The sequence below is a fragment of the Leptodactylus fuscus genome, chromosome 3 (genome assembly GCF_031893055.1).
Source record: "Leptodactylus fuscus isolate aLepFus1 chromosome 3, aLepFus1.hap2, whole genome shotgun sequence".
In the NCBI taxonomy this organism is placed as follows: domain Eukaryota; kingdom Metazoa; phylum Chordata; class Amphibia; order Anura; family Leptodactylidae; genus Leptodactylus; species Leptodactylus fuscus.
The window spans coordinates 95,987,869-96,000,724 of NC_134267.1; the positions used below are offsets into that span (position 1 = coordinate 95,987,869).

Here is a 12,856-nt window from a genome sequence, read left to right on the forward strand (position 1 = left end):
TTTAAGATATTACATAAAAGAAGATAAATCGTTAACATCTAAAGAGTCTTTTCTTTCCTATTTCTTATGAATGGATAACAAGAGCTTACCAGAAACATAGACTATGGGATGCGGTTTATTGAGTAATAATGACAGTGCATTTACACGGAATTACTCATCCAGGTTCCAAGATGAAACACAAGTTGTTCATTATAAAAGGCAATAAGGCAGTGTCAGTCTCAATGCATTGGGGATTTTAAAACATTGTTTTCATCTCAAGCTCTTTTTGTTTCAACTTGTCCAAACAAGTATTCGAAGGGAAGAAATGTTTCAGATGAAAGTAACATTTGCTCCATACTTCATTCATTTGTATGTATTGTCTCAATTTCCTCATGATAGTAGTCACGATAACAAGAAATAATACTGCAGTAGAGCATAATAGATAAAGGATTTAGATAAAGGATTTCCTACCAAATCAATTTGTAAATTGCAAATAATGTTCGTATCTTCTTTCATGAGAGAGAAACTTTGCCGTTTCTGCTGCTACAGCTAAAGTTATTATGCTACTATTAAATATTTTGCCTTGAATCTATTTGTCTTGGTAAGCCAAGGTAACACGAGCAGTGATGGAAGTAGGAGTCACATGAGTATATTAAAAAGTCCCTGAACTCATCCCGAAATATGACTTATTTAATATCTTCATGAATCGCGGACCATTAAATGTCTATGGGGTTGAGAAACCCTGTTGAGTTAGTGAGCCCTTAGGCAGAGTTTAGTGCTATTCAGTCTATGTCCACAGTCTACTGAGATATAAATCCCATACAGATTATAAAACAGCATGCAAATTATACATTAAATAAATACTATGAATGTATCATACAATAGTTAAATAATATTTACTACTCCTAAATTCAGGGGTACTACCTTTAAGAGGTTGCTCAGGATTCAAAAACATGGCTGATTTCTTCTTCTCAGGAAGTGACATCACATCTATTGATCCTATGATCATGCTGCTGCTTGATCCCCTTCATTTTATTGGTACTGAGCTGCAGCATGGTCATGCGACCAACAGACATGAGGCAAACATGTCAAGTCTTTCTTTCTTTCTATCTATCATATAGAGTACATTTAAAGGATATTTCTTCACAATAAAAAACAAGATCCATTGTAAGTCAGACTATGTTCACATTTTCACTTAATGTTCTGTTTAGAACCGCTTTGATAGGTTCCATAAAAAAAAAAAAAAAGGAAAAAAAAGCAAGTTATTTTCTTCAGCAAAATTAAGAATAACATAATGGAACTTTGAAGAGCTCCATCAGAATCAATGTGGTCCATCATGTGATTATAAGAATGACCCTAAGAATGACTCTTCCAGGTTGGCATATCTGCATGAGGTCGGTTTCAGAGAAGTCAGCCATGTTTTGTCATCCTGCACAAACCCTTTAAAAAAGAAAAAAATCTCCTCAGAACATGCTTAGTGCTTCTATAATAGTGAAATTTCCTCAGGACATGCTTAGTGTTTGTATAACAGTGAAATCTCCTCAGGACAAGCTTAGAGCTTCCATAGCAGTCATCCCCATACCTAATAGAGATGGTACTACCGCTGCTAATTACAGACAAATATCACTTTTGAATTTGGATAGAAGAAATTTTTCTCTATCAAAGCCTCCGACCTGAATTGTTTACTCCAGTTATTGGTCCATTCCAATAAGGTTGGATTTATTCCAGGCAGACAGGCCTCAGATAATGTTAGGAAGCTTTGCAATGTTATATATTGGACTGAATCCCAACACGCACCCATCTCCCTTCCACTCTGGATATTGAGAAGGCCTTAGATAGCACCTATATCCCATGTGATGAGCCCTTGTCCATTGCCATTCTCTGGATCCCTGACATTTCACCGGATGACATGCTCCTTAAATCACTACAACCATTAATAACACTTCCAAACTTGATTAACACCTTCTCACATTTTGCACAATTATTGGGCCTCAATTAATGTTTGTTAATCTGAAATTAGGCACTGTTAATGTGCCCCCGACTATAAAACTTATTGCGTTGAATTTTAGCAATCAAAACCCAGAAAATATATCCATATTTGGAATCAAGTTTGTAACTCTCTTGGCACCTACTTCAAATTGAATTATGTTGTTCTGATTCTGAAGTTAATAAAGGACCTCACCGTGTGGTACTGTCTCACCCTCTCTTCCGTTAGTAGAATCAATACAGTTAAAATGGTAACATTACCAAGAATCCTTTATTACTTTTCCACTCTACAAGCGCAGTGAAGTCCTCCTCCCTTGCAGAATTGCAGAGTGAAATTTTTAATTACACCTGGACATATAAAAGACCCCATATACAGAGACGTATTATGTATGTCCATAAACGAACAAGTGGCCTATCCATCAATCGCTGTATCTGGCCTATCTATCAATCTCAAATATTATATTGCAACCAATTATTATAGTTGGACCAATCAGTGCCTTTACTGGCACCCATCTATCTGTTAGGCGGTAAACCAGCAGGCCTCTGGTACGATACGCCCCGTATAAATTGCTTCACTATATTCTGATGTCCATAAGAATCCATATAGCATTCATATGCACAACTTTGAATCTTTCAGTTTCAGAACTTATCAGGTGTACTGATATGACTATGCTATTTGATACTGATACTCCGTATAGTCAAAATCATTTTGATAAAGTGTGTTCTCTTTGTATTCTTAAGTCAAACATCCCAGGCTTGTCACATTGTCTACATTTGTAACCTTTAGGTGCAGTGACTAAGATATTACATCTCCTTCTTTTACGTTGTAAGAGGAAGCAATGCTATTTTTACTCTCCAAAAAAATCTGTTTATGGGTATACAAGTGTATCGGGGATGGTTCAGATTAACCAGAACTGACTATAGATCGCCATGATACAGACATAGAGTATCAATGTCATCAATCTTGTATGAACTGTCACATATCAACACACATATCTACACGTGCTTTTCCTTTTTAGGTAACTTGATGTCTTTGGATAAAGGTCATATCATTGACCAAAATGTCTAGGTTACAAAGCTGCCATCTATTCTACTTACATGCTAATCTATATGATACTGCAGCCACTGATATGCATGTCGATATATGACTGCTAATAAAGACTGATCATTCAAGATTGATGAGTGCTGTGGACTCTCGACATTGATACTCTCTGGGTATTCCCATCCATGAACAGCTATATAGAATTAGAGGAGTGTATGGCATTTCTATTCTTTATTTTATGATGCAGACAGAGGGAACCAATGCCAGTGGAAATCTATAGCATTGGTGACTATCTGTAGACAAATCAGGTCCACCACCAAAGCACTTGTAGGATGATATACATATCCATAATGATGGTTATCTCTGCATTGTTTCTTCTTAAAGGCCCCTATGCTGGATTATTATAAGTTTGAGACACAATTTGTACCTTTTAGCCTACAGAGATATTCTAAATACATATAATGGGTCATCATATATAGAATATCTAGAATTATTAGTATTGTGAACTTAGAGGTAAATGTTTTTATCTTATATCTACAGTTACAGATGCTGGCGACAAAGTAAAACAGCTGGAAAGAGAGGCTGATCGCTTATTGGATAAACTCAAACCTATTAAGGAGCTTCAGGATAATCTGGGGAAAAATATCTCTCAGATCAAGGAACTGATAAACCAAGCACGCAAGCAAGCGAATTCTGTGAGTCCATCATACCACAGTGTTGTATATTATATTGAAGGAATTGTGATAGTATCGCGTATTGCTTAAAGAGGATGTCCAGCCTAAGGGTTTTTTTTTAGTGGGGTTTGTAAAAAAAAAAAAAAAAAAACATACTCACCTGCCTGTTTAACCAGAAATGAGCAGGATTAAGTGTCACCCCAAGCAGGCTACCCTTCGAGTATGGGTTTTATATAGAGAATAGCAATGGTAGCCATTTTTGGTTTTTTAGAGTCATCTCTTAGAGACAAAACAAGCTCCTGCATCTTACTAAGAGAATTTAGATATACGTTAAGAGAAATACATTTTTATAAAGTTTTTATTTTAGGCCAATTCCCAGAGAACCCCTTCAAGTCTAACTACTATATGGTTGAAATTAATGCATATATGTTCACAGCTTGCAGGGTCCTAGGCTATAGTTCATCCTTGACTTGGAAATCTTTTATGGTGCTTTGTTTTCATATTTTTTGGATGTTGATCACAAGATCATTAGGATGAATAAAGATCGTAATTTTTTTTTAAGGGACCCTTAAGAAGGAAAAAATTATTAATAATATTATCTTGAAAACATTTTCAGATCCCAATTTTATTTGTAGCATACTTCATTCTGTACTGGTCCCTAGATCAGGCCCTGGACAGACAAAAGACAACAAATAGGTATTTCGGTAGATAGAAAGATTGCAGATAGATAGATAGATAGATAGATAGATAGATAGATAGATAGATGTAGATAGATAGATAGATAGATAGATAGATAGATAGATAGATGTAGATAGATAGAGGATAAGCAACAGACAAATGGATTTAATTTCAACATTACAGTTCACATGTGTTAAGCCCATTTTCAGCATCATTATGCTCTGGTAACTAAGGTGTTAATAATTATGTTTTATATAATGAATCACAAATGACTTGTGAAAGAAATTATTCCAAATAATTTTTTTCTCCCAAGGGCATTTTACTGTGTCTGAAGTAATGGAACCTCATTTTTCATGGTTTATAATGTCACGCAGTCACTGTAAATTATATTATTTCCAGTTCCCGTATTTATATCCCCGTCTCTCATAGCCCATATGCAGGTTGGAAATTATCCTAGGAGATATTTTATTTTCCTTATTTTCCCAATTTATTTGATTTTTACCTGCTAATCATGTTGATCATTTTCAGGCGTGTTATTTTTAACATCAGTCCTGCTGGTTATAATTTTCTATGTCAACCATTCCGATCAATTAAAAGCTATTCATTTATCTTTATTCTATTTCTTAACATATTTCAAATTGATACAAGAGCCCTCACTTGCATAAAAATTCATATCTTAAACTATACCGCATGAGATGTGAGAAGAGCATAGTAATAGAAATTTTATTTGGATCTGCATTGTGCATAGTGACAAATAAGCTGAGCCATAAACATATTAGGGCAATTTTTTTTTTTTTTAATGTAGATTGTGAGCCCCATATAGGGATCACAATGTACTTTGTTTTTTTGTTTTTTTAAATTTAAGTATGTCTTTTGTAGAATGGGTGGAAATCCACGCAAACACTGACAAACTCCTTGCAGATATTGCTCCCGGCAGGATTCGAACCCAGGACTCCCACGCTGCAAGGCTGCAGTGCTAACCACTGAGCCACCATGTTGCCCCATATTGGGCCATATTTATTATGTCTTATACATTGATTTTCTTGTGTACAAAAATATTATTATTATTTTTAATAGTATTAAAATTCATACATTTTTGCCAGACATTGATTTGCACAAAAAAGGGGCTAGGGCCAGGGATTGGGTGTAATTGATTCCTGAACTCAATTGCCATAATCCTCATAGGTTTTTTTGCCTTCCCCTGCATCAACACTGTAGAGGACTGTAGGGTTATAAGTTGGACTTGATGGACTGATGTATTCAATCAACCTCATCTACTATGTAACTATGTAACTCTATGCCAAATATAAGTTGAAGTAGATATGAGTACATGCGCATGTTATAGTATATATGTCAGTCCTAACCCCCTACCAAACCCTAGCTACTTTTTTGTAAAACCCCAACCACTTTCCACACTAGATTCACTGACAAGAACTACTAGAAGATAGATATTTAAAACTTTACTTTTATTAAATAATTTAAAATAGTATCAAATGTGTTTCAAAATTCAAAACAACAGTGGATCACTGCTTATGGTCACTATATTCACTAGGATTAGTTTCATCCCATATATAATAACCAATATAATTATAAAAAGATTAAGAAGGTCAGATATAAATATAAAGGCTGAGGTATGAGGGTCTCAAATGTATAAATAGCTGAGGGGTACAGCGATGGGGAGCCCTGTTGCCCCCACCTATGCCAACCTGCACCTCGGCTCGTGGGAGGAAACCGAGGTGTTTTCGGAAGACAGTAAGCTCTGGATGCCTAACATCAAATTATGGCTTAGATACATCGATGATGTATTAATTTTGTGGAGGGGCTCTGAGGAGGAGTTTGATTCTTTTGTTGCTGAGTTAAATGTGAACAACTTAGGGTTGAAATTTACATCTGAATTTCATAGAGATACTTTGACCTTCCTGGATCTCAGATTAAAAAGAAGTGAGGATGGTAGGATAGCCTCCACAATATATCGTAAATCGACAGCAACAAACAACTTACTGAACTGGAAGAGCTATCATCCAGAACCATAAAACAGATGGGATACCAGTGGGCCAGTTCTTAAGAGCAAGAAGAAATTGCTCTAATGTTAGAGAATTTGTCCATCAGTCCAAGGATCTGGCTAGAAGGTTTGAAAAAAAGGGGTTTCCTGTAGATATAATCAATAGAGCTTTTAATAAAGCCAGAATGACAGACCGTAAGAAATTACTGGTACCTAAAGTGAGAACAGAAAGAGATGGGAATTTTCGGATTATTGGCACATATGAAAGCCATCACAAGATGGTTATGGGAATTCTGAAAAAACATTGGAGAATTTTGCAATCAAATCCAGACCTGGAGGAAGTGTTGGGGTCAAAGCCTCTAGTGACATATAGGAGGGGGAAGAATCTCAAGGATCGGTTGGTCCATAGTATTTACAACCAGACGTGGGAAGGGAAACTTGGCTGAGCAAAGGAAGACCTGTGAGAACTTACAGATGTGGAGGTTGCTCTGCCTGTGACTTCATCGACTCATCCAAGACCTTTACCAATAATGTCACCAACCAAGTCTTCCGCTGCCGTGAATTTGCCAATTGCTCCACTATGGGGGGGGGGGGTTACCTCCTGAGCTGTCCATGCCCAATGGGATATGTGGGCAAAACCATCAGACAGTTCAGGAGGAGGATAAGGGATCATGTATGTGATACCTTGAATGATTGTGACACCCCAGTTGCAAGACATTTTAAGAGGTGTCACAACGCTAATACGGACGCTTTAAGATTTCAGGCTATTGAAGTGGTGAGACCACATGTGCGGGGTGGAGACTGGGATAATTTGTTCTCAGAAAAGAGGTCCAATGGATCTATAGACTAGATACACTCCGACCAACGACAATAAATGAGACCCTGGATTTCTCTTGTTATATCTAATTAAAGGTTCAGCATATTCTTTCCATATAAAATGCGGTAAAATCGCTCCAGTAAATGTTCTATATCAATGGTTTGTTTTTTAGCAAATCTTTTCACCATTGTATGTGTTTCAGTACTTTTTGAATTAAAAATCGACTTTCTGATTAAAGAAGTTTTGTTAGTCTGTCCAGATATTGGGATGTTTAGCTGTAAGATATGTTTGGTTGTCTTTGGATCTGACCATAGGCTTGGGTCAGGGTATTCCCCATCCATATCTAGATGGTTTGTCTCTTCAATGTATTTTGCCTCTGTCTAACGATTTTATGTGACAGTTTACGTTGAATAAGGTCGAGTGCAGCAGAACTCCCCTTTTTCTTACCTGTGAATAGCAGATCTTTAGTGTATATATCACTGAATAATACACAACAGTGTTCAGGATATTCAGATTATAGTCTATCTGGCATGCCTCTATTGACATATATCTATTGTTAGGATGAGATGGGAGTTGGGAATTGTGCTCCATCTATCATAGAAGAGTCAGAGGCTAAGTATTGCTGATGGCTCTTGAGTCCTGTAATTCTGTCACTTTATCTAATGGTTTACATAGCAGTAGCGTGCGCACTGTTGTACTCAGCCTTTTTAGAGCTGTGACTGCAGTATCATAGATGCTAGTTACTGTTGTACTAGGATCGGTCGCTCTAGGATGGCTGAGCTCTGTTGTAGGTACTGGGATCAGCTGTCAAAATGAGCGGGTCAAACGGTGTATGCATCTGTGAGCTGTATAGGTTTACCGCGAAGGGAAGAAGTCCGTGATAGGTACAAATGCGCATGCGCGGATATGCTGTATTGAGAACAGTGAAGGACGCGTGTACTATCAAGACTAAGTCCAATTTTCATCTTACTGCGAATGCGCGCGGGTATGTCCGTAGGACGCGCTATGATAGGACAGTATCGCTGGGTAATGGCAAAACCACGGAGCTCTGAGATTGGAGGTAACGTCAGAGAGAGGGAGGAGACAGCCCTTCAAATGTGGGTTATGCTTGTGGCACGTTACCGCCGATATCAGTGCGGTCACTTGTGGTCACTTTTGAATGGGGTAGGGGAATCTACCCATATTTGCTCTCTAATCATTTGCCCCTGATAATTCCAATCTTTGATGAAACGCAGCATTTGGCAGCTATTTAGGGTGACGGTCAGTCTAATAAGTTTCATGTCTTTCGCTAGACAAGCAGCCGTCCAGGTCCGTGTCACTCACTAAGTACCTTCAGACTTGTCAGACCCCGTTGGCGTGGCGTTAAGTGAGGTAACCTCGGGTGAGATGGGTTCTGGAGGACTTGATTAATTTATAGTGAGATAGACTCTTGTTTAACCTGGCTGTTGGTCTATCTGACATGTATTGGTATGGTTGAGGGAGGCAGGTTACTAGTGTGAGGAAATATCAGTGACTCCACTATCTATATAACCTGCTGTTTATACATTTGAGACCCTCATAACTCAGCCTTTATATTTAAATCGGACCTTCTAAATCTTTTTATAATTATATTGGTTATTATATATTGGATGAAACTAATCCTAATGAATATAGTGACCATAAGCAGTGATCCACTGTTGTTTTGAATTTTGAAACACATTTGATACTATTTTAAATTATCTAATAAAAGTAAAGTTTTATATATCTATCTTCTAGTAGTTCTTGTCAGTGAATCCAGTTTGCAATCTAGAAGTACGCATATTTTTTGAATCAGTGAACACTTTCCACACTACTTTTGCATAGTGATGCTTAGAAAGTCACAATATTGTACAAATACGGGAGGCACTAAAATGTGCGACTTTTTAAAGCCAAAATAATAATAATATAAATAATAATAATACCCTTGATAAATTGCTCCCAAAATATCTAGATACTATATATAGAAAATTACATTTGCTGGATTTTACTTATACAATTTCAGATTTTGAAGTACTACATTACAGAATTGCAAAAAACTATAGATTTTGATATTTTTTCCCATTGCCAGGATTCTCTTTGATGTTGGCTGATATCTGTCTCAGAAATTGCAACATGAATATCTCAGTACACATAGTGAGAAATAGGAAAGACACATTTACTTTTATAGTCTCTCTGTTGGGTGCCACTTCAAAATACCTTTCAGGTATCCGAATATGATTTAAGTGCGAGACACTTATAAATATTACTAATCTTTAGAAAAAATACTGAAAATGAGCCACTTTGATCAATATTCGTACTGTTAAGGGATCCATGTACAGATCTCCCAGCTGTGTATGACAATTAAATTTGTCAGTTTTGTACTAAACTTTGAGAATGAAGACACAGAACATGTCACATGAAAGCCTCGCAATGATGTTCCTTGTAATACTTATGTTGTTGTTTGTGCTTGCAGATCAAAGTTTCCGTATCATCTGGAGGGGACTGCATACGTACTTATAAACCTGACATTAAGAAAGGCAGATACAACACCATTATTTTAAATGTTAAAACAAATACTCCTGACAATCTTCTGTTCTATCTTGGGAGCAACAAATTTGTAAGTGAATATAATGTTTTTATATATATATTTTCTTATATGCACGTGTACACGCAGAAACACAGAAGCTTTCTGTCACTGATGGGACAGGCTGGCAGTAAGAAGGTACAGAGAACCTCATAACTATGAGCCCAGTGTTTTGTTTGTTACTTGCTGTTAGCCAAATAGTGCAAAAATTTTTGTGCTGTTTAGGCTGCAGTGATAATACAACTCACCTTTTCCTATGACATGCTAGCATTCAGCCCATGATCAGGGCAGCGCAGAATGTCGACAAATCCAATTTAAGGAGATGAAACCAAGGTGCAGATATAGCAAATTCTAATTTGACAAGTGAAATTGAGATTCATCTTAATAATATTTGCGAGATTCAGTCTCGGTTTAGTCTGGACCAGCAGTACTATTTTACTTTGGGATCTCTTAAGACCCCAGAGCATAATAATTAGAAGCTCAGGGAAGGGGCTGAAAAATAAACAACTCATACTCACCTTCCAGCTTTCTGGGGTTCACCTCTTCATCTGGTTTGCTTTGCCAGCATTTGTCAGCAGACCCAGGTCACCACTGAGGTACCGGGTTGGGTGTCAGAGGTCATGTGCATCAATGTCATTATAACAACATCAAGACTCAGAATGTTATCTTGAGTCTTTCAACAACTTTTTAAAAGCTTTTATTTTTAAGATATCATGTTTCAGCAAGTTGTCACACTGCATAAAGTCAGGAGAGAACCTAGTCTCTCTTCTGCTTGAGTCAACCTATATAAAGGTACCCCCACCCCCCCAAAAAAAATACCTGACCCAATGAACTTTGGTTTTGTGATGGGCTTCCCAATTAAAATTGAAACCATGCCCCTCCATCTGCAGATCAAAAATCCCCTTATTTATAATTGTCCCCCTTCACAGTATAACACCCCTTTACTGGTCCCCGCACAGCATAAAACCCCTGTACTAGCCCCCACAGTTTATTACCCTGTGTTTGAGCCCTTGAAACAGCATAACACCCCTTTTATAATTTTAGGACTTTTACAACAAGAGAAACTCTGCAGTCTCTACTGTTCAGCTACAGTCCTACTGTATGTTCAAAAGACCTATAAGATTACCAATATTGTACAGATATTATACAATATTATACATTATTCTGGAAATGAACAGACATATTTTATGGATACTAGACTACAATACTGCAGTTTAGGAATATGGAATATCTCCTTACAAACACAACTACTCCTACATAAAGTGTTAGGGCTTATTCACACATCCATAATCTTAATCACAAACAGTGCACAACCCTTGTTTGTGTGCAGTCCAAGGGGGCTTTGTTTTTGAAATCCATAAAAATGGATCATCACTTTTTTTAAAGTAATTCTATGTCTGTGAATGTCTTTGAGTTCATGAAAAATGGGTGATACAAATGCCGGACATTCTTTTCAAGGACTCATAGATTTTCAATGGCGTGAAGCATAATGTATGAGCATTCAAGAAAAATGGACAGGTGTTAACAGTTTTAATAAAAAAAAATAATAATAATAATAGATTGAATGAAAGAATACATTGAAATTAAGCCACTTGTGAAAAATATGGACACCATATGTCTGTTAGCTGCGGATGTGTGAATAATCCCTTAGTGATGAATACAAAAAACAAATTACTTATTTTTCTTTGAACTGTGTCTTGAAAAACTTAGAATCTGATTGGCAGCTATAGACAATTCACATACACTTGTATACATGAGGGCCAATGCATTTTAAAAAGTTTCTTTTTCTTTTGTAGTCTGTTAAATGTACTTAGTAGAAACTGGATAACTGTTTTATTATCAATAATTGGTTTTCTGAAAAGTCTTATTTTCAAAGAATATGAAAGCGTGTGCTCACACTGGAGATTCTGTGCCTTGAGCTGTATTTTGAAAGGGATATTGATTTCATCCTTGTATATATACACTCAGTGGCCAAAAGTCATGGGAAGGTACTGGATGCCCTGTTAATAGCAGGGGTGTTGGAAGAGTTCTAGAGGGATGTTGATAAACAGTCTGCACTGCAGCCCACAATTGATCCTGTGTACTTCGCGCTGTGTCCATGAAGTGGACACTGGTATCCACAGCATCCCATAAATGCTCAATGGGGTTGAGGTCCGGCGAGCAGCACAATCGAGGGTCGTGAGGTCACTGGTGTGTTCATTAAGCTAGTCCCATTCCACCAATGGGCGATGAAATGTTGCATTATCCTGTTGGTAGACAGCATCCCCATCAGGGAACTCTAACACCAGAAAGGGGTGCAGATGGTCTGCCATAACATGCACGTATCGAGCTCTGGTCATTGATCCCTGCACCCAGACAATGGGGCCCAATTGCGACCATGTGAACACGGTCCAGACCTTGATGGAGCCACCTTCCACCTGGACATGTCCCTGTTGGTATGCAGGATCCATGGCTTCATGGGGCATATGCCCCACTCTCACATGCCATCGGCTCTATACAACTGGAACCGTGATTCATCAGACCATGCCACATGCCGCCACTGTTCCATAGTCCAATGACAATGGTTGCGGGCCCATGCCAGTCTTCGAGCTCTGTGTTGTGGCATCAGCAAAGGGACACCGGTCGGGCATCGACTGTTGAAGCCTATGCGGTGCAGTTCTCAGCGCATAGTCCTGGTGGAAATAAGGTCTGGTGCCCCACATTCACATCAGCAGCAATTTGACCCACAGTAGACCATCAACAACCCCTTACAACTATGAGGAGGTGACATCACCTCCGTTTAGCAAACACTCGTGGTCGACCGGTGCGCCGTTTTTATGCAGCTGCCAACATTGTCTCTGCGTCCTCCACTGTTGACCTTGGAAACCCAAATTCCCAGGTAATCTCCAAAATGCTATGTCCCATGCGTTTTGCACCGATTATCATCCCATGTTCAAAGTCACTTAACATGTGACGTGCTGCTATGTTTACGAGACACCTGTCTGCATCAGACTGCTCAGATATCCTGGCGACACTAGCGCCATAGGCCACATCACGTCACATTATTTGAGTGCCATATCCGACACAACTGGCACTGGGACACTGGAACTGGTTCCAT

General features: G+C 38.1%; 1 protein-coding gene across 8 annotated transcripts in view; it reads left to right on the top strand.

Moving 5' to 3' along the window:
- The window catches only part of LAMA2 (laminin subunit alpha 2), a 593,715-nt gene that overhangs the window by 518,014 nt on the left and 62,845 nt on the right, over positions 1–12,856 (top strand). For all 8 annotated transcript variants that reach the window (XM_075268017.1, XM_075268020.1, XM_075268018.1 and 5 more), the window contains 2 exons: positions 3,548–3,702; positions 9,649–9,792. In XM_075268017.1, the coding sequence (XP_075124118.1) occupies positions 3,548–3,702; positions 9,649–9,792 (299 nt within the window). The remainder of the gene's footprint in view (positions 1–3,547; positions 3,703–9,648; positions 9,793–12,856) is intronic.